Below are 25,771 nucleotides of genomic sequence, written 5' to 3'. Positions count from 1 at the left end.
CTGAATATGAGTTACCTGGCTTATCTAAAATCATTTGGAGTTATCTGTAGCATAATATAATATTCATTCATTCAACAAATATATATTCAGCACTTACTATAACCCAGGCATATCTAGGCACTGGGGATACAACAGCAAAAAAAAAAAATAGACAAAAACCTATGCTTTTATAAAATTTATATTCTAGTGGGAGAAATAAATTATAAACAAGATAAATGAGTAAAATATTTTGTGACAGATATTGATAAGTACTAAGAAGACAAACATGAAGTAGGTAAGAAGTAAATAAAATGTGCAGGGTGTGATGAAAATTTGAATAGACTAGTCATGGAAATCCTCATTAAGAAGGAAGGTTTTGAGTGAAAAACTTAAGAAAGTAAGGGAGTCACGTTCTGGTTATTTAGGGAGGGCATTACAGGTAGAAGAACAGCACATGCAAATGTCCTGAGGTGGGAGCATGTCTGACATGTTCTAGGAAAGCACGAAGGTCTCTGTGGCTGGAGCAGAGTGAACAAAAGGGAAAGTCATAGAAGACGAGGTTAAAGAGGTAATGGAATGGAAAGTGGAGGGAGTACAGATCATGTAGGTTCTTGGAGGTCATGTATCAAAAGACTCACTGGTCACCATTTGATCTTAATCTCATAGTAGCATTCATAAACACTTAAGTATACACTTGCTTTTCTTTTTACTCACATGTTTCTAAAGCAGTAAGTCAAGTAGACAGTTACTATCTATGTACATTTTAATCCCCAGGAAGTTTCACCATGCCATAAACAATTCTCTGGTACTTATTCACCTCTGGCCATAAACAGTGGAATACTAACCTATTTTATAATATTAAGCTAAGCAAAACATAAATAGGAAGATAAAAATCACTATCGAAAATGTAAAAAAGTATGCTATACTGCAACATCAAATATGGATGATTTTGGATACACCACTTTGATTACTTATACTGCTAGAAATGACGGCATTAAGTGTAAGGGTTTTTCAGTTCCTATACCTGAAATAAATGTTATTAATAAAGGACATTTGTTCTGGTCCAACATAAATCAGTTACTGCAAGGAAACAAACTTCTTGCTTTGGGAGTTAAATTTACACCTTGGTGTGTAGTTGACCCCCTGATTTCCTAATTGGTAAATAATCTGATAAAGATGCAATATAGTTTTCCCAAGTGGTAAACAATCTGGATAAAGATGCTATATTTGAATCAACTGCTAGTGGAAAGAAAAATCTTAAAACCTTTAAAGAATATACAAATCTTCTGGCAAATTCCAAGACTAGTTTAGCCCTCTTTAGCTAAAAGAACAAAGGAATCATCTGCTCCTTAACCAAAGTTAACCTGTAGTAACACAAAAACAACAGACTAATTTCCCCATGTTGAGGAAAATAATAAACTCATTTATAATACAGTATTTCTTGATTTTGAATAACCTGCACTTTGGGTTATCTATCAATATATAATATTTAAGATTTCACAAGCAATAAAGGGTTGTTCCTAAAATAAAATTTTCTAAAATCCTATACACTTGTCATTTAAAAAGTTGTTTCACATATCACCATTTGATAAAGTTTGTGATGTTCCAAGAAAGAAGGACACTCTACCTTCTGAAGTAAAATTGAGTGTATCGAAGTAGAAATGGCTTGTTTTGAAAATGGTTCAGCCTTTCTATATACCAGTAGAAAGCATCTTCTGAAGTGTGGAGGAAAATACCTTAACATATAACAGGGTTAATTTTTAAATACTTTCTCTGAATTGACAAACATTTTAGTTGAAGAAAATCTATTATATGGCAGTAACAACAACAAAAAAAACTCATAACCATCCATTTAAAAATAGCAGGCAATATAACAATGAAAGAAGACCTAGATCAAGGCTATCAGTGACATAAGGAAGGTAACAGATAAATTACTGGGCTGAGGAGGCTTTTAGGAACATTTCTGTCATTAACTAGCGGTATAACCTTAGACAAATGCCACAGGCCCTCTGCCTCTAATTTGTTACATTTGAGGTAAGAAAGCTGGTCTTGAAATTTCTAAGGTTATTTCCAGCTCTAAAATTAGAGTTGCTCTGGCTTCTTACCACTGATTAGTCAGATTTTATGGGAGAGAACCTATACCAGAGATGGTAAAATTAAGACACTGAGTCTAGAAGATTTTCCAGAAGTTCTAAATGTGTCTATTATCAAATCCTATGTTGAAACCCAAGTGTCTACTTTAAAACAGAATTCAAGTCATAGAAAGAACAGAACTGACTACCAACTCATTAATTCATCACCCAAAAAGCAATGTTAAGAACAGCTCATACCTAGCCCTATTTGAATTTATAGGTCATATAATTAAAATGAAATATTTAATGTAATTAAAAGCAAACTAGTTTTATGTCAGGAAAATGCTCAAATTGTTTGAAAAGTGTTTTAGTTACACTAAAGAAAAAATAGCAAGAAAGCCCTAAGTATGCAGCACCTTAAAGATAGTCTTTTCTATTAAAGGACTATTACGGTAATTTAAAAAATAAAAGTCTTCTTAATGTTAAATAATAAAGATCTTAAAATTAAAATTTAAGTACAAAGTGGTAGCCCATGATATTGTACATCTACTACCAAAGAGTAAAAGTGAAAAATGCATAATGTAATTTAATTGTAAGTATGACTTTGAAAGAATATGTCACATTGCTCAGATGCAAACTAGAAATCCATTCAAGTACAGAAAACATCCTAGAAGGGAGATAACTGCATCAAGTAAATAGTTGTGAATTTAATTTGTAGATAGGGAAGCTTAAAAATTGACTTAATAACTATTAGATAATTTGAAGAAACAATTTACTCATGAAGACTTAACTATGAGGTTAAGTAATACTTTAAAAACCCACATTTCTATAAACTATATTCCAGCTAGTTTTCATCACACCATGTAGCCAATCCTACATCAAGACAACAATTTAAAGAGCACAAATTCCTATATTAAAAGATTATACTTGTATAATACTATGTGTTTCAATCTGCTTTCACATACAGCATCATATTTGATCCTATAAAACACAGAAAGGACCCTCTATAAGGTGGTTTCTACAGGTAAGAAAACAAAGAGCTGATTAATAAGGATAAGAACTAAATAGGTATCTTGGTTTACAAACAATTTCACATGCGTTATCTCATTTGATTCTCAAAAAAGCATATTGGGAACAAAAGAGATATGATAAGATTTCCTTTTCTCAGATGAACTAACTTGGGTTAAGGGCCTAGAGTCACAAAGTTGTTCCCTAGAAAAGGCAGGCCCTGAGCCAAGGTTCCAAAACCTGTGCTCTTTCTGTAGTACCATATCACCTTCCTAAGATTATGTTATTTTCAACAAACAGAAGATGGCCTTAGGTTTGTATTTAGGAAGCCACAATGACATGTTTTGGAAAATGGCTGAAGTTTGCAGAAATGTATGAGGTGGAAGGGGTTCTCTCCTAAATCTGATTAGTCAATTGAGGCTTCGGAAGTCTAGAAGAAATAAAATGAGAAAAAGGGGAAGAAAAGAAAAATAAGGAGGAATGGTCTCCAGGAAGGAAAGGAAAGATTAGGAAAAGAAATTAGAAAATACTTGTTTACAAGTTAAGTGATAGGGTCCATCATATGATTGACTACTGAAATAACCTAAATAGTCACATGTCCTCAGTCTCTTCTCTTTCAAATCCATTGTGTTCATTGTCACCAAGTTATTATTCCACAAGACAGATGTAATTGAATAAAATATATGATAAATTCCTTGCTATTTTAAAGTATCCCTGAATCTGTCCTATTTTAATTTTTGTCAAATTGTCATTTATCTAAGTTGGCAGGGAATGCTGTACTTAGGAAATATCTACCAATGCCACTATAAAATCCATTCCTATCTAGATATCAAATTTGGATGTCAAATTTGGAAATTAAGACATGGTATTGGTATTCTCCTCACTCTAGAAGCATTCATGAGAATACAGAGAGGCAGCAAAACAAAACCTGTCCACACCCTGTCACCCTAAATGCTATCCAATTCCTTGAATGCTTACAGAAGCAAGCATCCATTATAAAGACTGTCAAAATTATTTTATTATTTTTGGTTCCTTTGTAACCTGTATTTTTAGGTTATAATGTAGGCAACTATACACTGAGACTCAAAGGAACAAAATATTTTTCCTTCCATCTCATTGTATATCTTTAGGGACCTGACTTGTGAAGGCAGTATATTAGGGTTTAGTTTATAATCCCACAGCAAATGGCTCACTAACAGACAATAGTAGGTTATACCTGTTAAGTTTCCAAAACCAAACAAAACAAACAACAATAACAACATAAGCTATAAATTAAAAACAAAATGATTTGAGACTTTACAATTTATTAGCCACATCTCCAAAACACTTAGCTTCTGTTAAAAATCCTTACAAGATAGTTTATTTTACAGAAGAGATAACTGAGGTTCAGGGAAATTAAAAGCTTTGCCAGAGAACATATGCTCAATAGTAGAACTGAGTTTAAGATGCAACTTATTAACTTCCAATGGAGTTCTCTAAACATTATGAAAAGTCCAAATGGTTTAAACAATTTTGACTTATGCTAAATATTTGCATGTTGAGTTTTACATGTGGATTGAAATGTACAAATGTTGGGCAACATGCAGCAATTCATGCTGCAATCCAGTTGATTTCTTTCCTCCTTGTACTGTTTCTTATGCAAGCTATGTGATCAAGAATAGCAACAAGGTTACTATTTTCCTCAAAACTACTAAGTAATATGTATTGAATAATTGGTTCAGAGTGATGATCATAATCAGGTTTAGTTTCACTTTAAATCCAAAGTTTTCAGATTCTGTGCTGAAAATACAAAATTATAGCAAGAAATAATAGTACTTATTATGTGACAAGTATTGTTATAAGCAATTTAAATATACCAAATTATTTAAGAAAGTTAATTTATAGCATATCTACATAGCAAGGAATGTTATTTAGAGTAGACAGGGGCTAGTTCAAGGCAGATTTTATCATTATCACCCTTCCAAGGTACCCAGTGCTCTTCCACATTTTCCAGCATCTCTCTCCCTACACCTGACTTTCTCCATTCACAGGCTCTAACTTGCTTCCTATGAAATTTGTGTGTAATAATAACTCGGGTCAGTCCCTAAGGAATATTTACATTTCAGTGTTCTGGAAAGCCTACGCTTTATATTATTAAAATAATTAAGCCATTAAAGAATATCAGAATACTAAGTACTATCACAAGTAGTGGGAGAAATATCTGGGGCTGAAAAAATGCCCATAACACCTCAAAACTTACCTCCTCTATACGTATCACAATCTTAAGAGACTGTATGTAAGTGACATGTTATAAAATAATTTTACCAACTATGTTTCATTTGTTATCATTATATTATTACTGTTTTATTTTTCCCTTGGGAGCTCCCCAAAGCAGGAAATATATCTTATTGATCATTGCATCCTCAATGACTACCTAGTACAACAAACTAAAAATAGCAGCTATCGGTTGAATTGAGCTAAACTGTTAACTAATATCTAAAATAAAACAAACGGTTGAAACACATGCAAGGAGAATGCCATTCATCTGAAAAGGCATGGTATATAAATGCACAAGATTGGGAGTCAAGACTAGAGGTCTGCTCCTATGTGGACTGAAGAAAGCTAATTGTCCTCTAGAATTCTACTCCTTTATCAGTAAAGAAAAGCTGTTTTATTAAAAGATTTATAAGGTTCCTTCCAAATCTAAGTCTTGATTCTAAATCTAGGAGCAAAGCTACAGAACACTGATAAATGTCTTGGCAAACTATAGGCAGATGGCTTGGGGCCAGATGGCTCTATAGAACAAATTGGCAGATCTTGATTTAGAAGTCAGAGGATGAACATAAAGTTTCCCATATATCTTTCATGTATTCTTGTTCCCCTGACCTATCCTCTTAGTCTAGATTTCTATTTCCTTTCTTCCCTTTACAGCCAAACTCTTTAAAAGGTGCCTATACCATCTCCATTTCTTTCCTCTTCCAAATCCACTGTAATTGGCCTTTACCCCCTACAACTCCACCAAAACTACTCTCAATAAAGGTTAGCACAATGACTTGCTATTTGCTAAAGCTAGTGATCATTTCACAGTCTTGATAATTCTCTTCTGCTTCAAGCACTTTCTTTATTTCTATTCAGAGACACTACAATCCACGGTTTCCCCACTACCTCTCCTCCTACTCATGATGCTCCTCAGTCTTTCCTGCTTCATTGTTTCAACTTCTAAATGTTAGAATAGTTCGGTTCATAGTCCTTGGACCTCTTCTTTTAGCTACCTATGCTTGTTCTCTCAGTGATACCAATGGGGCTCATGGTTTTAAGTCTCTCTTTGGAAGGATGAATCCTAAACCTGTAACTACAGTCCAAATCTCTAACCTGAAATCCAGAACATATTTCAAACTGCCTGTTTGACATCCTATCCTACATGTCTAACAGCATCTCTAACTTATATCCAAACCTGAGCACCTGATAGTCCCACCAAATCTATTAATAGAAACTCCATATTTTCCCAATTACTGAGGCCCAAAACATGGATTTTATCATGGGATCTCTTCTACCCTGTCAGTTAATTCTGTTGGTTCTATCTTTAATATCTATCCAGAATCCAACTACTCCTATCATTCTGGTCTAAGTCACCATCACCTCTTTCCTGGGTTATTGGGAATGCCTGCTAATAGTTCTCCTTGTTTCTAATCTTAATTATTTTGGGTTATTCTCAATGTAACAATCAAACTGATCTTTTTAAAAAAGAAATGGTATTGTGTCACCTTAATCAAAATCTTCCTACTCCACTCATGGAGGTCAAGAAATAGATAAAAATGACAAATATGTAAACAGACATTGGGAGCTCAGTTAAATTTTTGTGTTTTTTTATGGAGAATATTCATTAATTACAATACGTGATATAATTTTATTTATTTTGCTATACAATTTTCACCTTTTCATAATAACTTGGCATATTTTAAGAATTTTATGCTTGGAGAGGTATTAATGAATAATTAACACTCCAAAGTAAGAAGAATTATTTTAGTGCTAAATCAATCTTAAATGTGACATTGTAGACATTATTTATAAAAGATAAAGACAGGGAAGAAAGAGTATATTGAAAACTAAAGGACATTTCAACTAAATTACTGAAGCACAACACTATGCATTTCTTAATTTGGCTCAATAACAAGGGAAATTGTTAGGATAAGAAGATATTTTAGAAGGCTGATTTTTTTTGATGTAACCATTTTAAAATGCTGACATTCTAAATCAACATGTGTAGCTATATTTGATTATCAATTACTGCAAAACATATACAGTCCTACTGTTTTTTGGGTTTTTTTCTTGTTTTATAAAGAGCTTTAATCTTTTTGAAAACAAAGTTAGGTCAAAATGCATACAATAGGCATTTTATGTAATGTAACTTTAGCTGGCTTTAAAATCAGTCCTACTGTTTTTGACAGAACTTAGTTGTGGGGGATGACAGAATTGTCACTTATAATTATAGGAAAAACTAAACATAAGTATTAAAATCAATCATCTTTTTAAACTGCCTAGGCAATATAATAATGTATAAAACTGCAAATATTAGTTTTAGTACTGTGAAAAATCTACAAATATCACAAATGTTTGTTTAATACTGTTGAACTCATAATTAAGTTGATTTCTACTTTAAAATATTTTTAAATAGTTCAATTTTAAAATAATTTCTGGGTTGAAAAATACGCATGTTGTGTTTTTCTAAATGCATAATATCATGACCGTAACTATCTTCCTCAGAATCTTACTCCTTATGACCAAAAAAGCAAAACTTTTTAATGCCATACATTTCAATAGAATAGGGTTGTAACAGGATCCAATAATAAGGTAAGTACTTCAGAAACAAATTTTGTATTCAGAAATGTATTTTAAAAAGAGAATACACTTTAAATATTGGATAACTTAAATTGGGACTATACTTCTATTTATACTTATTTAAGAAAGCACATTACAAATGTCGAAACAGAGTGTCTAATATATAGAAAGGCACTCTTAACTTCATATTAGACTTGCCTTTTTTCCCATTATTAGGTGGGCTTGGTGTTTCTCCCTCATTGTCTTTATAACATTGAAAACAGACAACAGTGATTAATAATCATGGTCATTAACAACCCAAATAAAAACCAAGCACACCACAAAAGATGACATCACACACCAGAGAAACAAATCCATGCACTAACATGACACCTCACATTAATGAATAGAAGAGCAAAGTATACCCTTCCTAGCCCATAGAAAAGTGAAAAAAACAAAAATAAAATGAGGAATAACGAGTCATTTTATAATAAGTTAGGAAGATTGTAGTTACGGTTTTATTCTAAGAACTAATGTAATTTATCAATTTCATTTTGAGAATTAAGCATAGGTGACAAACTGGCTCAATAAATGGACTTCTTTATCTTAATAAAGTTAAAAATAAATAAAAGTGATATTAATTACTGCTGAAGTCCCCAAACTAATGATATACTTAACAATGACTTTACTGCAAAAGCCAATTCGTGAACAGTATGAAAGCCTTTTGGTATTCGTATGGACTAGTTTCAGATACATAGGAACGGGCAAGCAGGGAAACATTAACCACACAGCTAAATTAAAATGAAATTCATTCTTACAGTATTCCCTAAAAATGTTATTCCTATAGCACTTCAAGAAAATGGAAGATGTGTGACATTCCAGTAGTTAGTACACGATATGTTCAGAACAGAGATAGCTATACTTTCTTATTGATATAAATATGTGTCTAAACTTGCCTTTGTTTTCATTACCAGATGTACTCTGATGATTTTTCTCACATTTATGACTTTAAAAATAGCTACTAAAAAATTTGCAATTGCAGTTTAAGAGGTTTTCTGTCTTAAACCACAAACACTACTGCAAGAATGCATCCATGAAAATACATCTTATGCACAATATACATAATAACATTGCTTTCACACAATGGTAAAGGAGAGAACAAAAGGCACATAAAGTACATGCTACCATTCATGAATACAATACTTTCAGAAATATTCCGACAAAGAAAGTGGCAAAAATTATGGTATGTAAACATAATAGGGGCTTAAAAACACCAAAATGAAGTGTCTTCATTCCATTTAGAAGGAGGACTCTTTGGGGAGAAATTAGGATTGTCAATAAATAGCGCAATACTGAGCTGGGTTGAAGATGAAGCTACAGTTAATTGTTCTTAATTTAGAAAAAAGTTTATGGATAAATTATAATAGTTTCTAAAAGTTTCAAGAATTAAAATTTTGTAATTTATATTCTGCTCTATATTTACTTGTAATTTACCTCTAAAAAATCAAAATTGTTGAGAGAAGAGACTAGAACTTCAATGAACCTACACTCAGTGAAATACAGTGTTTTAGTAGGTACCCAAAAAACATTTTTGAGTAAATATATGAACTGAATGTAAGGCTGGGGTAAAGGATAAGTATAAATCTTAGTGAGAGGCATTGTCTATAACTTCAGTTTGATTTAAACAATAAGGAGAATGTTCAAACGGGTAAATTAAATACCCTGATGCTAGCTCATGTAATATCTTTCCACTAATAAATTTAAGTAATTATTTTAAAATTAGTACTGAACAATCTGTTCTTTATTCTGTATTTATAAATTTGGAGCCTAAAGTCTTACGTGAAATAGAAAAGTCATACTTCTAAAACATTTGATTATTTATTTTGGACACACAGTCAAACACACCTGCCTTGACCTCTTCACCCTGCTTTTCTCCCCCCTGCTCTTCCACATGCTCAGTTACTTCATTAACTTCTGTATATGCAAAAGTAAAAGTAAAGAAAAGGATAAGACCAGATATGTACATCTGTTACTCTTAAGTAAAACAAAACAACAAATTTCAAATTATTCATGATATGAGTGATAATAAGGAGACAAATAGATTATTTTTAATGAGTTTCTGACATGTTATGAAAGCACATAAGTATACTGTTAATAAATTATCTTACTGTCTCCTTTTATGATAACTTTGATTTAAAAAAGAAATTGTGGCCCATGAGTATTTGTAATATGTAATATAACTGTAAGACAGGCAAAATACTTCATCTATAAACTTGATATACTCTTAGAAAAATAATACTATATAACTTTTCTTCTAGAGAAACAAAAAATAATATTATAAACTTGTTTTTACTTTTATAAAATGCCAGCACATCAAAGTTAGGGGTAAATTAAAAATAATAATGCCTTACGGTTGTTTAGTACATTGTACTTTCATTATATTGTTTCGATTTTCTCTGACTCTCAGACAAAAAGAAGATGACTAATACTGTACCACTGTCAAGACCAACATATATAAGGTTTTAAATTAATTAACAGACTAAAATATATCCCAGGTCAAAAGGAATTAAATTAGGACTTGTTCATTTTTCAGCTATTGAACAGGATCAGAAAATAAACATGTCATTTCTTTGATTCTAAAACAGTGTCACAAAATTATAAAGTCTGAAAACTTTTTAAGAGATAATCCAAACATAATTCAATTTAGACCATTAATCCATAGTCAATTTTGGGTTATACCTTTAACTTCAGTTAGAAGCTGAAGACTTCTAAAGGAGATATTATATATTGCCTTTAAAGCTAAAGAAAAGATACAATCATGTATCCGCTGGAGTCTTCATATCAATATTTATGAAAACACTGCTAAAATCATTCATACTTTTAAGCAAAACAAAACAACCAAAACTCCCCAAATTCTTTTATTTCATACTGGAAGGAATAAGAGAGGTTTTTGACTCTCCTCTCTTTTATTTATAAAAATGGAAAAGTCACAATTAGAGACATTATAGGAAAACTGTGGTTTTTATAGATTCTATAGGGCAAAACCAGATAGAAAATAGAATGTTTGTTGACAAGCCCATGAAAAACTTCCCTGACCTTCAATATCAGCATTGTTTTTTAAATATCAGCTTTAATGTCAGTTTTTTTGGTATATTTATTATTACAAAGAATGGGACAACTAATATCTCAATGGACTATTGCTACAGAAGATATTAAAACTGAATTTAGAAAAAAATATGGCATGAATTATGTTTCTGACTTCATATTCCAACAAATGATGCCAAAACTCTATCTTTAAAAATTGTGGGGAGAGGGGACAAAAGATTCTGTATGTATTACAGAACTTTCCTTAGGGAAAGTACTTTTAAAATTATACACTCCCATTTTTATGTAAATAATTGACAATTATAGAAATGCTAATATCTTTTTATCAGGCTGTATAACAGACCATTAGTCACGATAGCACTGAGTTGTTCACAATTATAGTTCACAGTACATAGTAAATAAAAAGGACCACAAAATAGGAGTTGATAAATCATTCAGCTACAACTAACAAGATCACAACTTGTTCTAAGTTATGTAAGGCAATAAAAGTACTGCTGCTCAAATGCAATGCACTTAAAAATACGTTACAAATATGAATTTTACTATAAACATATATAGAATTACAAGATTATTTTAATGGTACTTTTTACACTATTTGAAGTAGCTTTTCAATTTGTAAATAAATATTTCATGCATTCATTCAACAACTCTTTACTGAAGGCCTATAATGTGCCAGGCATTATTCTATGTGCTGGAGATTCATCAGTAAATAAAACAGTTAACAATTCTTCAAAGTTACAAAGTCAATTGCAGAATTCTATAATCAGCAGAGGAATTTTTACTGTCCTGGTAAATGTATGACACTCCATATATCATGATTCAATATTTTCTCTTGAGTCATAATGTAGCACTGACAATCAAACTGTACATATTTAACTTTGTTACACTATAAACAGTCTTGCTACAACATGAAAAATGATGCAGGAAATACAAAGCACAATCACTATCTAATGCAATAACTTTCTTTTCTAGAAAGCCAAATTTAATAATTGAAAGATCATCATAAATACAAAATGAAATATATGATGATAAATATAACTAGACTAGGTGTACATCCTCAATGACATAAACACAGACTGCAATTGATATCTTTGGTTAAAGTCTTACACAAAACATCAAATTCTATTTAAAAAGCAAATTTTTTAAAAAAGAAAATTTTACCTTGTGATTTAAAAGAAGTTAAATTCTTTGCATTCTTACTTGATTGAATCAAAAAATTTAACTCCTTTGTATATTTTCCAAGTAAGACAAAAGTCAAATACTTTACTGGAATCATAAAACAAAGTAATTTTACTGTAATAAAGGTCTATACAGTGGAGGGACATCAATTGCAGTTGGGTTTATTTTTGCTCACATAACCCCTAAAAAGGCTGTCAGCACAAAACAAACCCTCCTTTATGTACAGACCTTCATAAGGTTCTATCTCCTTGACTCCATTGTCTAGGAAAAACAAAATAATAAAACAAAAAAGGGAACCAAAGCACAGGGGTTAAAAACAACAGAAATTTCCAAAGGCACAGAATGTATCATCTATTAAAGAAAAGTTAAATGGTGACTTAAATGTGTTTGTTGGTTTGTTTGTTTTGGTAAAGCACATCCAATTACCAAATAAAGGGACCATTTTTTAAAATGACATTAAAAATTATTATATTTTATCATCCATGCTTTTACAGGCCCTTTATCCAAGAATTTACAGATGTCTGGGGAGTACGATCATCTGTGTGTAAGCAAATAGTGCTTCTTATGCAAAAATTTGAAAGTATTAAAGATATCAGTACAACATGCATCTTTCTTGTATATTCATGATTACCTTTTTCTGGTACTCCAGTTTTGAGACGGATCACCATTGTTGTGCATCAGCTAACCAGTCCTTTGCAGTGTGTGAAAATTGATTTGGCTAGTTACTAATAAACTTTATGTAACTATCAACAATTACATAAACTTAGTTGTAGCAAAGAAACTTCACCCAACTGCTTATTTAAGAGCATTAAGTTTACTTCTTAAAACGCATTTATTAAAGTTTGAAAAATGTGCAAGAGCAATAATGATAGGTTATTTTTGCCTGCAAAGATTATAAAATTTAAATGCAAAATATATAATATTTATAAATATATTTATAAATATAACTACTAGCAAATGCAGCTAAGATATTCCACTGACAAAAGAAGAAAGCTAACACAAAGGTAGTAAAAAAGAATCTTGATTCACCTTAGCTTCCATGGGTATTTCCTATATGACACAAATAGAAATAAAACTTACTTCTCTCCAATGTTCCCTTTGGTGGAAGTTGTGGGAGTTGACGGCCCCTTCGTCCTGCCACTGGAGTACTTGATGGGCTTGTTTGGACAGACCCAGTACGAGGGTGAGACCTACAAGATACATCATTAATATTCATTTTTCAATAGAATGAGTTAAAACACTTTTAACACATTTGGTTCATATGACAGCTGTATGGTGCAATTTTAAAGAGGTTTAGCTGCTGATTAAAAGGTTAGGAAAGTAGGACAAAATATGGATATTTGAATGATTATCTAAATAGCAAAAGATGTTTATACTTTTATGTAATATGCATACATACACAGATACATGCACACAAAACCCTACAGTAAAATCCATGGAATTGTTAATGTAGATCAGTATTCTATCCATATGAAAGCAAGAAGAGAATTCTGCAGCTCAAAAAAATGAAAGGTAATGCTTACATTTCTTTCTACCAGATTTCAAATTCTTAACACTAACCTCCCTCCCTTGATCCTAAGAGATTTTTGCTCAGGCTTGTATTAGATATCCCTTTATTAGAAATTATCTCACAAGACTACAAATAAAACCCTGAACAATTCAAAATTCAGCTAAAGAAGATATTGGTTAATACATGATATTAGTATTGATAGAAAGAAACTAAAAATCTAGTTTTATTTATTGTCATTATGATGATTATTCCAAAAGTGATGTCTAATGGACACAAACAATTTCTCATTCTGTAGGAGAACATGATAGTCATGAGGTGCATTATGTGGGGATTTACCCAGGACTCCTGATAAATGAGAAATCACAAAACAAATGAGGTCAGGACAGTTAATAAACAAATTACAATGGCAGTCACACACTATTATATCCGCTGAATATAAATAGTGTGCTTACACTGAAAAGGTTAGTGTCGATTGTTATTAGTGATCAGCCAAGGATGATAGAAGAGACCACTTAGCTGCTGGGAAAGTAAAATGGTGTGCTGGTGGGGCAAAGGGGAAGTTAGTCTGATTGATTTATCTTTCACCTCGATAAGGCAGGTGAAGGAGGGGCAGATCTTCCAGTCATTAATGAAGGCATCGACCTCATGAGGTTTGTATCAGGACGTTCAGTGGATCGGGAGCGGGTGGCTGTCCGCTCTAGGAGAGGCCGTTGTTCTGTTGATCTGGATCTGTGATATGGCTGTCTATCTGCTGCTTCACAATCCCTGAAACGTTAGTCAAAAAGCAGCTCAGTTGATCTTTAGTGCCCTTCTGCTATTTTGTTATGATGCATCAAACTGATTTTGAAAAAGGTAATTGTTTAAAATTATTGAGTATGGAAAAAAAATGTTCTCTTCCCCAACGTATTCTGAGTAAATTCTCACTAAACTTCGTAAGAACTTTTAAGGAACCAACATCTGCCTTTAATAGCAATTCCCAGTGAAGACAATAGGAGTTGCTCAGTTATAATCAAAACAAAACTGTTTTCCAAAATGAATTCTCTAAATAGAACGTGTGAAATATGTGAAGTATTCTAATGTTTGAAAAGAATTCTTTGACTTTTCCTAACATTTTCAAAAGAGAAAAGAAAACCATGGAAGCACTAATTCTCAAGTCCCTAAGCCTGTTTATTAGTATACCAACTAAGATGTAAAATGGCTGTCAGCACAATCATCGTGTATTGATACACCTAAACATTCAAACAGCAGTATCAAAATGTTACGAGAAAGCTGTGCAACTTTGCAGTCTGTAGCCATATTTAAACATGGTCCAAGGCTTCCCTGGTGGCGCAGTGGTTGAGAGTCCGCCTGCTGATGCAGGGGACACGGGTTCGTGCCCCGGTCCGGGAAGATCCCACGTGCCGCGGAGCGGCTGGGCCCGTGAGCCATGGCCGCTGAGCCTGCGCGTCCGGAGCCTGTACTCCGCAACGGGAGAGGCCACAGCAGTGAGAGGCCCGCGTACCGCAAAAAAACCCCCCAAAAAACCAAAAAAACATGGTTCACAAGAAAAATCACTGTATAGAAAAGGAGTTACTCAACCAATCTATGCCATTTATCTCAGTGCAGTTTAGCGATGCCAACCAACACAATTCAGGATGGGTATTAATTGATTGAAATAATAATGGTTCTGAAACAATGTGATTTCACGCAATTTGACCACAAATAAATCTAACATCAAAACCTAATCCTTCCTGAAAGAAGCAGACTTAAATGAATAACCTATCAATACTAATTTTTGTATCTCTGGAGTCTAGCATAATGCTTTTACATCTAACATGTAATCAGTAAATGTCTCCTAACACCAGCCCCACTATCTATGGAACAACCCAAAAAACACTAGCTTTGGCTCTAGAACTCCAAAGTAACACATACTCCAAAGTATACTTCAAATGAAACTATTATCCCCGCACGTAGTTGTAACCACAGCAATGGAAATGGTTATATATTATAGACAGTAAAGAAAGCAGTAGTCTCCCTCAAGATTAATGTATTAAGGACTTCCACTTTACCTATAAATTCTCTCAATCTTATTTTTGATAATGAAAAATGCAAGCAATTAAAGAAAAATAAGAAAAGAAATGACACAATTTCCCAAATGTAAGTAATTACGTGGCATATTGGACCAGTAGGCATTAGATTAGATGACTTTAGGAACTGCATACTGGATTTACTCTACATTACCTTGTGATCATCTTACACTTTCAATTCATAGGGTAACATGTAAGGCAAGTAATTTTTTAACTATTTTTAAGTCCATGTACTATAATATGATTGATTTCTTAAGAATTTAGTTTTTTTATAAGTGTATCCAGAATACGTGAAAAGAAGCTGAGATTAAATGTAAATACATATACAATATTCAATTACTAGTCAAAGAGAGAAATGAAAAGCCAACCTGATAGTGTAAGAAATCATAATTCTATTTTTGTTCCTGAAAAACTATTTTAGAAAGAACACTCCTCTTTAGAAATAAATATGCTCAGGACTTCCCTCGTGGCATAGTGGTTAAGAATCTGCCTGCCAATGTAGGGGATACAGGTTTGATCCCTGGGCCGGGAAGATCCCACATGCCGCGGAGCAAATAGGCCCATGCACCACAACTACTGAGCCTGAGCTCTAGAGCTCGCGAGCCACAACTATTGAGCCCACGTGCCACAACTACTGAAGCCCACGTGCCTAGAGTCCACACAGTGCAATGAAGAGTAGCCCCCGCTCACTGCAACTAGAGAAAGCCCATGCACAGCAACAAAGACCCAATGCAGCCCAAAATAAATAAATAAATTCATTAAAAAAAAAAAGAGGGCTTTCCTGGTGGCGCAGTGGTTGAGAGTCCGCCTGCCGATGCAAGGGACACGGGTTCGTGCCCCGGTCCGGGAAGATCCCACATGCCGTGGAGCGGCTAGGCCCATGAGCCATGGCCGCTGAGCCTGCGCGTCCGGAGCCTGTGCTCCGCAACGGGAGAGGCCACAGCAGTGAGAGGCCCGCGCACCGCAAAAAAAAAAAAAAAAAGAAAAAGAAAAAAAAAGTAAATAAATATGCTCAATATTTGTTAAATGTTTTTGGTGTACATATCTTTGAATATATTCAACACAATAGGTAACCAGAATCAAAGGGATGTATATACCTTAGACTCCTTAAAACCTATTTTTGGAAAGTACCAATCTTTAATTTATTTTCATATTTCCTATTATCTTAAATTAGTAATAAACTTATTTCATTACATAACATGTAGTAACACAACTTTCTGGAATATCTATGACTATCCCAACAGAAAATTAAGCTAATATTTCACTTGTTTATGCAAAATTTGATTTATTCTGATTCCACCAAGTAATTTTTCCGAGTGGAACGTGAAATATCAGGATATACACTTACACTTCTTTGACACTGTATTTTAATAATTGAAATATATAATCATGAGTGAAATCCAGAGAATTATTTCAAATGTGTTGCTAAGTTCTATGTCCTTGAAAGGATACTATTATTTTTACAGCAAACAGGTCACTCTTTAGGAAATATCCCTTAAAAAAACTCTTTAGTGAAAACATTGTTTGAAGATTATAATCAATGTTTTAAATTTTACTTATATTTTCTTTCCATATTCAACAATAATATGAATTATATGATTTCCATAGTGTGAAATGAAAATTGTTTAATAAGTGGAACATGACAAGAACCACAGTAGAAGGTAGAAATTTACTGAAATGTTCCACCACAGTTAAGGGGAGGGGAAAGCTATCATATTTTAAACTTTGATAACACAGTAGAAGGTCAAGATAGGCTCCTGCTCCCACAGTTGGGTAAGAAAAGGTCTTACTAGGTGAGAACTAAGATTATTGCTGAGAAAATTGAAAGCAGCAATGCCTAAGTCTCATATATAATACCCAGCTTCACAGCAGGTTCTTTAAGGGACTGAGATATAAAACTTGCCAACTTCCACCCAAATTCTTAGTGAGTTTTAATTTTAAGGTAAGAACTTATAAATAATTAATTTTGAATAGTAGCAACTGAGGCATGAAATAATAGATAACCGTTTGCAAGGCATAAAATATTTAAGTGTTTACCTGGGTTTCTGAATTTGGGGTCTATATTTCAATGTAAATAGTTTCCTTTGTGATCCTACTTATTTACTTTATTTTACCTTATGTATTTCAAAATATTATTCTAAAAAGGGTAAACAGATTTTACAAGACTGACAAAATCAAGCCATATACAAGTTAGGAAACACTGACCTGTATATTTAAATCTTTCTTAGGTAAATAATTTGGTTGTCTTTTAAAAGTGATTTAATATCTGTCAGAATTCTATTCTTAAATAGTTTACATTTTCTGATATGTTTATAATAGTTCAGAGTTTGTATGTGCCATTTACCTGGATAGATACAGATTATAGCTCTGCTTATTTAGTGGCTGCTATTCCAAACTGCAAGCATTTGCAGAGGATACTCCACAAATAGAGCTAATTCATATTTTTTTAAACCACAGAATTTATTTTCTTACAGCTCTGGAGCCTGGAAGTTCAAGATCAAGTAGTTGGCAGGGTTGGTTTCTCCTGAAACTTCTCTCCTCGGCTGGTACATGGCTGTCTTCTCCCTGTCTTCACAACATCTTTTTTTTTTTTAACATCTTTACTGGAGTATAATTGCTTTACAATGGTGTGTTAGCTTCTGCTTTATAACAAAGTGAATCAGCTATACATATACATATATCTCCATATCTCCTCCCTCTTGTGTCTCCCTCCCACCCTCCGAATCCCACCCCTCTAGGTGGTCACAAAGCACTGAGCTGATCTCCCTGTGCTACAGGGCTGCTTCCCACTAGCTATCTATTTTACATTTGGTAGTGTATATATGTCCATGTCACTCTCTCACTTTGTCCCAGCTTACCCTTCCCCCTCCCCATGTCCTCAAGTTCATTCTCTATGTCTGTGTCTTTATTCCTGTCCTGCCCCTAGGTTCTTCAGAACCATTTTTTTTTCTTTTTAGATTCCATATATATGTGTTAGCATACGGTATTTGTTTTTCTCTTTCTGACTTACTGCACTGTGTATGACAGACTCTAGGTCCATCCACCTCACTACAAATAGCTCAATTTCGTTTCTTTTTATGGCTGAGTAATATTCCATTGTATATATGTGCCACATCTTCTTTATCCATTCACCTGTCGATGGACACTTAGGTTGCTTCCATGTCCTGGTTATTGTAAATAGAGCTGCAATAAACATTGTGGTACATGACTCTTTTTGAATTATATTGACTGACACTATTGAAACAAGACCCAGTATTGTAACAACCCAGCTTTAAAAGCATATGATAGTACATGCAGATTTGATGAGGATTTCTAAGGGAAAAATCATTTTATAATGATCAAGTGAAGTTGTACGTTTTCAATCATTTTTCCTCTCGTATAGTCGCCTTTGAAAGATTTTTTAATTTCCAGGTATCTGGCACAGCTTCCTACTTATTTCATCACCTTTGCTACTTACTTCTCCTAGTCTCAAAGTACATGGGAGTTACGCAGTGTAACAGAAAAGAATAGGCCAGTGAGCATTTTCTTTCACTTATATACAACCATTGCAATGATACAACTCCAGATCAACATAAGCTCAATGTAGACTATCTCTCTAAATACGATAGAAGAATACTAAAAAAATGAAAAACAAACATCACAGTGCTTCAAAGTATTATTCAGATATCAATGAAAATTGTCCTAGAATGTAACTCAGACTTTAGAGTCTATGTTAAATCAGACAGACTTATTTTGCATTTATACTGTAAAGATAAGTAAATGTAATAGGGTTTTTTTTTAAATAGACTTGTAAAAAGTAAAGCTACTTAGGAATTACTATTTTTTCTTTTTTATAAAGAAATTATTTCTTTATAAAGCTGAAATCTTAAAAATAAATTTGGATGTATCTCTGAAGGACAAGAAGTATAATCTCATGTTTGGGGCAAGAAATGACTTCCTACATCTATATTATGTAATATAGTAAGCTGATTAACAGCAGCAGCATTATACTTTGGATAAAACACCTTCAACGTGTAGAGATTGTCTGAGCATTAGCTGCATAATTGAAGAAATAAATATATTACAGAATTTTAAAATGAGATATTTTAGGGTAATTAATATAAAATATGTTATATATTTGTATAACATATCAAGTAATTTAAAGCAATTATATGATTCAACTCTATAATTTTCATGCTCATCATATTGTGCAAGGTACAGTTTAACTTTTTAAAAACTCTATATTATTTCAGCATTGCTTCCAAAGTTAAGAGAATTGCAAGTACACAAAATACCATGGTAATAAGTACATATTCAGAAATACTTATTTACCACGTGTATGAAGAGTAATATTTTATTATTTTGGAGGAAGATAGATTAATTTTCATTGGGCATGACAGCATTTTTTTTTTTTACAGAACATTTCTGTTCAGTTAAACATTAAATTCTGTATGTTAGTTAAAAGTAAATGATTTTATTCAAAAATAACAGCAATATCTAGGGTCAGCCAAGTTAATAACAATCTAACATGTGAAAATAGTAATAATACACATATTGATGAGAGAAACCAAACACTTTTAATGTAGAAAAACATGTTACTATTTCTCATAACCCTATTTTATCAACAAAAAGAGAAGTAAAGTGTTCCCTTATCTATAGAAGTATTTTCTAAAAAATAGTCAATGTTGGAAACAGCAAGAAGAAAAGATTATCCCAATTTTGTCCAGAACAATAAAGATATATTGTATTAGTAGACATGCACACACAGAAACATGTAAAATATAAATATCTTGAGGATATTTTGAGTATTTTATTAGTAGTTATAGCAGTTATAGTAGTTATAATTCTCAATGTTATTTCATTTTTACTTCAAAAATAGCAGAAACAAAAAAATAAGCAAGATTATTTACTCAGCAACTACAGCAAATTAATACATCTTTAAAATATGTTTTTTGGGGGCTTCCCTGGTGGCACAGTGGTTGAGAGTCCGCCTGCCGATGCAGGGGACACGGGTTCGTGCCCCGGTCCGGGAAGATCCCACATGCCGCAGAGCGGCTGGGCCGTGAGCCATGGCCACTGAGCCTGCGCGTCCAGAGCCTGTGCTCCGCAATGGGAGAGGCCACAACAGTGAGCAGCCCGCGTATCGCAAAAATATATATATATATATATATATGTTTTTTCAAAATCCTGAGAGATGATATAATTATCACCTATCTATAAAATTCTTATTTTACTAAATAGTTTCCATTTTCAGTGGATGTTGAAGTATAATACCATTTTGTTAACTGTAAGAAATTCAAGTTATCTCACTAAAGCATTGATAGTATGTTTTCCCTTCCCAGGTCCTCAAAGATTCCATAAAATAACAAACATCTTAAAGATGTATCTCTAAAGAACCAAATTATGCATTGCTATTGTATGACATGAGTAAATGTGATTAGGCATATTCCTCACTCTAGAATATCTGAGTGCCATGTTCAAAAGTTTCATTGGTCAACTTTGAACAATTCACTAGCATTTCTTTTGTTTGCTAGTTTTACATGGATAGTGGAAACTCCTCATATACACTGCTGCCTGCTGCCCCTAGCTGTTACTTCATAATGTCAGTTCAAATCACATAGAGGTAGTAGTCAGAGGACTGATTAATCCCCTCCTGAATACACATACATACACACAGAACAAAAGGTATGCACATTTTCAGGCACAAATACTATCTGCCTCAGTCACTAATGATGACATGATGTCTAACAGTCAAAATTACTAGAAACACCAAAAAGCAAGAAAGATAAGGCCCACTGTCAAGAGACAAAGCAATCAACAGAGTCAGACTCAGCTAGGACACATGTTGGGACTATCAGGCAGGGAATTTAAAATATTATATGATTAGCATGTTAAAGACTATCTTAGAAAGGATGGACAATATCTCCTGCATGAAAAGCTGAAGAAATATCAGCAGATAGACGGCAACCATAAAAAAGAGTCAAATGGGAGGCCAGTGGTGAAGAAGGACGCCACGTGCTGTGCGGTCCTGGGCCTGGCACACAGTGGGTGGGATGAAGACGACTTCTGAGTAGCACTTGGAGGACACAGTGAAGAATCCATCCATTGATGGAGCCCTGGTCACAGATTCACAGGGACTTAACCTGGGCTGCCGTGGGACCCGGTCAGATGAGCAGGCTTGGGTGATATCTGTTCTAGCCCAGCAAGCAGCTAAGCTAACGTCTGACCCCACTGATATTCCTGTGTTGTGTCTAGAATCAGACAATGGGAACATCATGATCCAGAAACACAAAGGCGTCACAGTGGCATTGTACAAAATGGCCTTCTGACGTCTCATGTCAGTTCTCCAGAAGCCTGTGATAGGGACTACTGTCTACCTATGTTAATTATCTTAAAGAGTTATTAGAGTTTCAATAGTTAGGTCATTCATTTAATATGCATTGGACATTTTTCTATTAATTTTAGAGTAAGCACTTTTTGACATTGTATGGACTGACCTATCAAAATGTCAGTAAGAAAAGATCTTGTTTTGAAGCAACAGGTCTAGATCACTTTGTATATAGAATTTTGTTATGGTCAATAAATCTGGTTGGAGGGGAAAAAAAGAGTCAAATGGAAATACTAGAAATAACAGAAAGTAGAATGTGGTAAAATGTTAGAAAATTAGCTTGGAGTCAGTTTATAGAGATCTTAAACATCTAGTTAAGAGGTTAAGACAGGGTTTAATTTTCAATGAGAGTGACCAAAAAGTTCTGAACAAAGGTACTTTTTAAGTAATGAATTAAGAAGATGACTTCAGCAGTAGTGTACGGAATGAATTAGAGTAGGAAAAGGCTGACTTGTAGTAAAAGTTTGGAAACAGAAGAAGGTATGGATGACAAACATAAATCACAATGTACAAAATATACAATATACAGAATTATACAGACAGAATTTTAGGGTTAGAAGGAATCTCAGAAATTGTATAATTCAATCTCTCTCATTTTAGAAATAAGCAAACTAAGGCTCACAGAAACTTGGTCAAAGTCACACAATTAGATATTTTTTGAGCTGGAATTTGAATTGTGCTTTCTTGGTTCTAAAGCCTGTTAACTTCTTTGACCAGGGATGGTTTTTTTTTTTCCTCTATATAATGTTTGGCAAATCACCATATGAATTAAATGAGACATGAATAAACCAAGGAAAGAGCCTGAAATTCCCAGCCTCCAAAATGAAAGGATGATCTATTAACAGAAATAGAAGAATTCTTGGGAAGAACGAGAGTAACTTCAGGTTTGGACTTAAATTTGTGAAGCGTTGCAAGAATATTCTTGTACAGATGTCAGTCAGATAATCAGACAGTTTGAGAAGTCACTGTATTATATTAATATTTCACTATTCATTAGAGAGGCTAAAAAGAGAAGTGGTTAATAATGGCAGATGCAAGGACATAACAAGGATAAATATGTGTAAAAAGATACAGCAAATAAGAACCATGGAGAAAATCATTTAAAATAAAGTGCTGGAAGCAAAGGTCAGACTGTAGAGGGTTAAAGCTTAGGAGCTGATGAAGGAGTGGAGAAAGCATATGTAAAAATACATAGTCAAGAAACATGACCTAAGTAAGAGAGAGAAATTGATCATTCTCAAGGGAGCTTGAAGGTGTGGCAGAATAGAAAGAAGGCATTATCAAGGAGATTTCAACAGTCCTCTGTAACAACAATTTGAGGAAAAACAAATTAGTAAAGTAAGAGAGATTGAAATGTAAGGGAAACAAGAAATAATGAATGGAGGAAAATTCCAGAGAAATTAAGAAAGCATACAGTCAGAAACACAAATAGATTACTTGTGATGGAGAAGAAAATGCTTCTAAGAGGAAAGGAGGTTTGTAACAATGCAAAGAAATTAAGGCAAAAAGGGGAGGGGTAGCTCAGGAAGTGTGAATTACTTAGATTTGATCCCATTCAGGAAGGGCTTTCAGTATACTTCTCAGATAGGGCATCTACAGGAAAACATTCTACATTCCACACAGGAATCTCATCCTCCTGTGACTCCACTAGTTTTGTCAGAAACCTTTCTCTAATTAGGGTCCTAGTCATGGCCCCAAATACCTTAAGAAAAGACCAATCACTGCCTCTCTTCAAACGCTATGGCATCCCTCAGCACTACTCTAGCCTCAGGTCAGACCCTTCCCAGAACCTAACTCTCCAATTCTGGCACCAAAACAACTTAGGATAAATTTAGGATAGTTGAGGTATAGCACTTCTATTTAAGCATCTTATCTCTGTAATTCTTAGTATCAAGTAAAGGGCAAGCCCAGTTGCCCCCTGATATCTTCTCTCTAAATTCTTCATTTCTTGTACTCTCTTCTGTACCACTTTAATCTTCTCTGATTCTCTTAGCTATATTTTCAAGAATCCTTATCCACTGTTAACTAACTTCCTTACGTCATCAACCATTCTGTAGAATGGTTTCTGCATATCCCTACCTTAAATAACATTTAGCTCAACGCTGCAGACTCTCCTTCCAGTGTAACTCTCACCTGCAGAAGCTACTTATTCTTTCACATTTCAAAGTCCATGGATTTAGGAAAGATTGGTTCCCTAGAGACACTCTGGCCATTACTCTCCCACTGTAATGTACATGTCCTTATTTCTATTCAGCATGCCCCTTGGCTATAAGATCCATTATTAATTCAGGTTGCTAATATCTATCCCACTTCCAATCATTATCCCTTAGTCATTGATAATTTGAGGAATTGGGTGTCTGCCGTCTTCTTTACCGTAATTCCTATGGTAATGCTAGGAGATTTCAATGCACATGCAGAAAATTGTTCAATAATCTTGAACCACAACTCTTGGATCTTCAAAACTTCAATAATTGTCACTTTTTTCCTGCATCAGCGCTCCCTCCTAGGGAAACACTGTGGATCTTAGAATCCAATGAAACTATTTAAACTCAGAAATATTAAACTCCAATATCTCAAACTGATGACAATCATTATTTCTGTCAGGTGTTTTATAATCTCACTCCCAACTTACTTAATCTCCATTTGATACTTTTTGTTCCTTGGTCCAACGAATTCCTGCCAGTATATAGCACCCTCTTTGCTTTTCTTCCATCCTTCTCATCCTAGACTCTCTGACTGATCATCTGAACCCCTCCTATAAAAACACTCAGATTCCCTTTTATACCAAATCTTCCAAACATTCATCAAAACCCTAAAATTGGTTCAATTCCATAATCTGATTCTTCAACATCTAGGCAACTGGGTATTGCTTAAGCAAAGCATATATTCATACAGGATGGCACATTACAAATTCATGGTTTCCAACATTTGCTGTGGTTGCATCACCAAAAATCTTTTTACTTATATTTAATCAGTTCCCATCAGTTTTTACCCAACAACTATTTAAACTTTCTCATTTTCAATCAAACATCGTATTCAACCTCTGGGAATCCTCAGGAATTTGTCTCAAAAACAATCATGTAATCTCTATTACAGCAACAACAAAATTGAGGTTATCAAACAAAATTACCTTCAATTTAACATCCTTTAAAAACTTACTTAGTTCCAACTCTCTCATCTATTTTCCTCCTGTCTCAATGGTAAATAAGAGCTTCTTTATGTTTACAAACTCCACCTGTGTGGCTAGCCCTACCTACTGCTCTAAGACCTTTCTTCCAGTCATCCTCTTTTTTTCCTGTGTTTTCAACCTATCTTTTTTTCCTAAAGCATTCTTTCCTCCAAGCCTATCAACACAGGGTATATTTCTTATTCTAAAAGAAAGAAACCTATTCTGGTATCACACACCCCTATCTAATACTTCTCCTCCACACTCTTTTGGTGTATTTATTTTCTTATCTCTCAGTCATGACTCAGGCCACTGAATTCTGCCTTTCTTCCCTCACTACCCTTCCAAAATCATCAGTGGAAGTCACCAATGACTTCTCCCTTGACAAATCAATGGGCATTTTTCATTTATTATTTTTATTGCTGACATTATTTCTTCTTTCTTAAAACTCTCTAATTTTTTAGCTCTATTCTTCTTACTTTTCTCATTCTTCCTTCACTATGTCCTTCAGAAATTTCTCTT

At 33.7% G+C, this 25,771-nt stretch overlaps 1 protein-coding gene and 1 pseudogene across 38 annotated transcripts in view; one reads left to right on the top strand and one right to left on the bottom strand.

Moving 5' to 3' along the window:
- The window catches only part of RIMS2 (regulating synaptic membrane exocytosis 2), a 576,987-nt gene that overhangs the window by 179,893 nt on the left and 371,323 nt on the right, over positions 1-25,771 (bottom strand). For 23 of the 38 annotated variants that reach the window (XM_060127293.1, XM_060127304.1, XM_060127290.1 and 20 more), the window contains 2 exons: positions 14,236-14,415; positions 13,221-13,330 (listed from right to left, as the gene is read on the bottom strand). In XM_060127293.1, the coding sequence (XP_059983276.1) occupies positions 13,221-13,330; positions 14,236-14,415 (290 nt within the window). Of the gene's footprint in view, positions 1-12,368; positions 12,402-13,220; positions 13,331-14,235; positions 14,416-25,771 lie in introns of all 38 variants that reach the window. The other 15 variants (XM_060127311.1, XM_060127307.1, XM_060127296.1 and 12 more) reach the window with 3 other exon arrangements.
- LOC132508400 (ragulator complex protein LAMTOR5-like) lies at positions 21,749-22,024 on the top strand (annotated as a pseudogene).

Source organism: Lagenorhynchus albirostris, chromosome 17 (assembly GCF_949774975.1).
Source record: "Lagenorhynchus albirostris chromosome 17, mLagAlb1.1, whole genome shotgun sequence".
Taxonomy (NCBI): Eukaryota; Metazoa; Chordata; class Mammalia; order Artiodactyla; family Delphinidae; genus Lagenorhynchus; species Lagenorhynchus albirostris.
The sequence above is the reverse complement of the archived record's forward strand: the minus strand, read 5'-3'. Positions and strand labels throughout refer to the sequence as shown.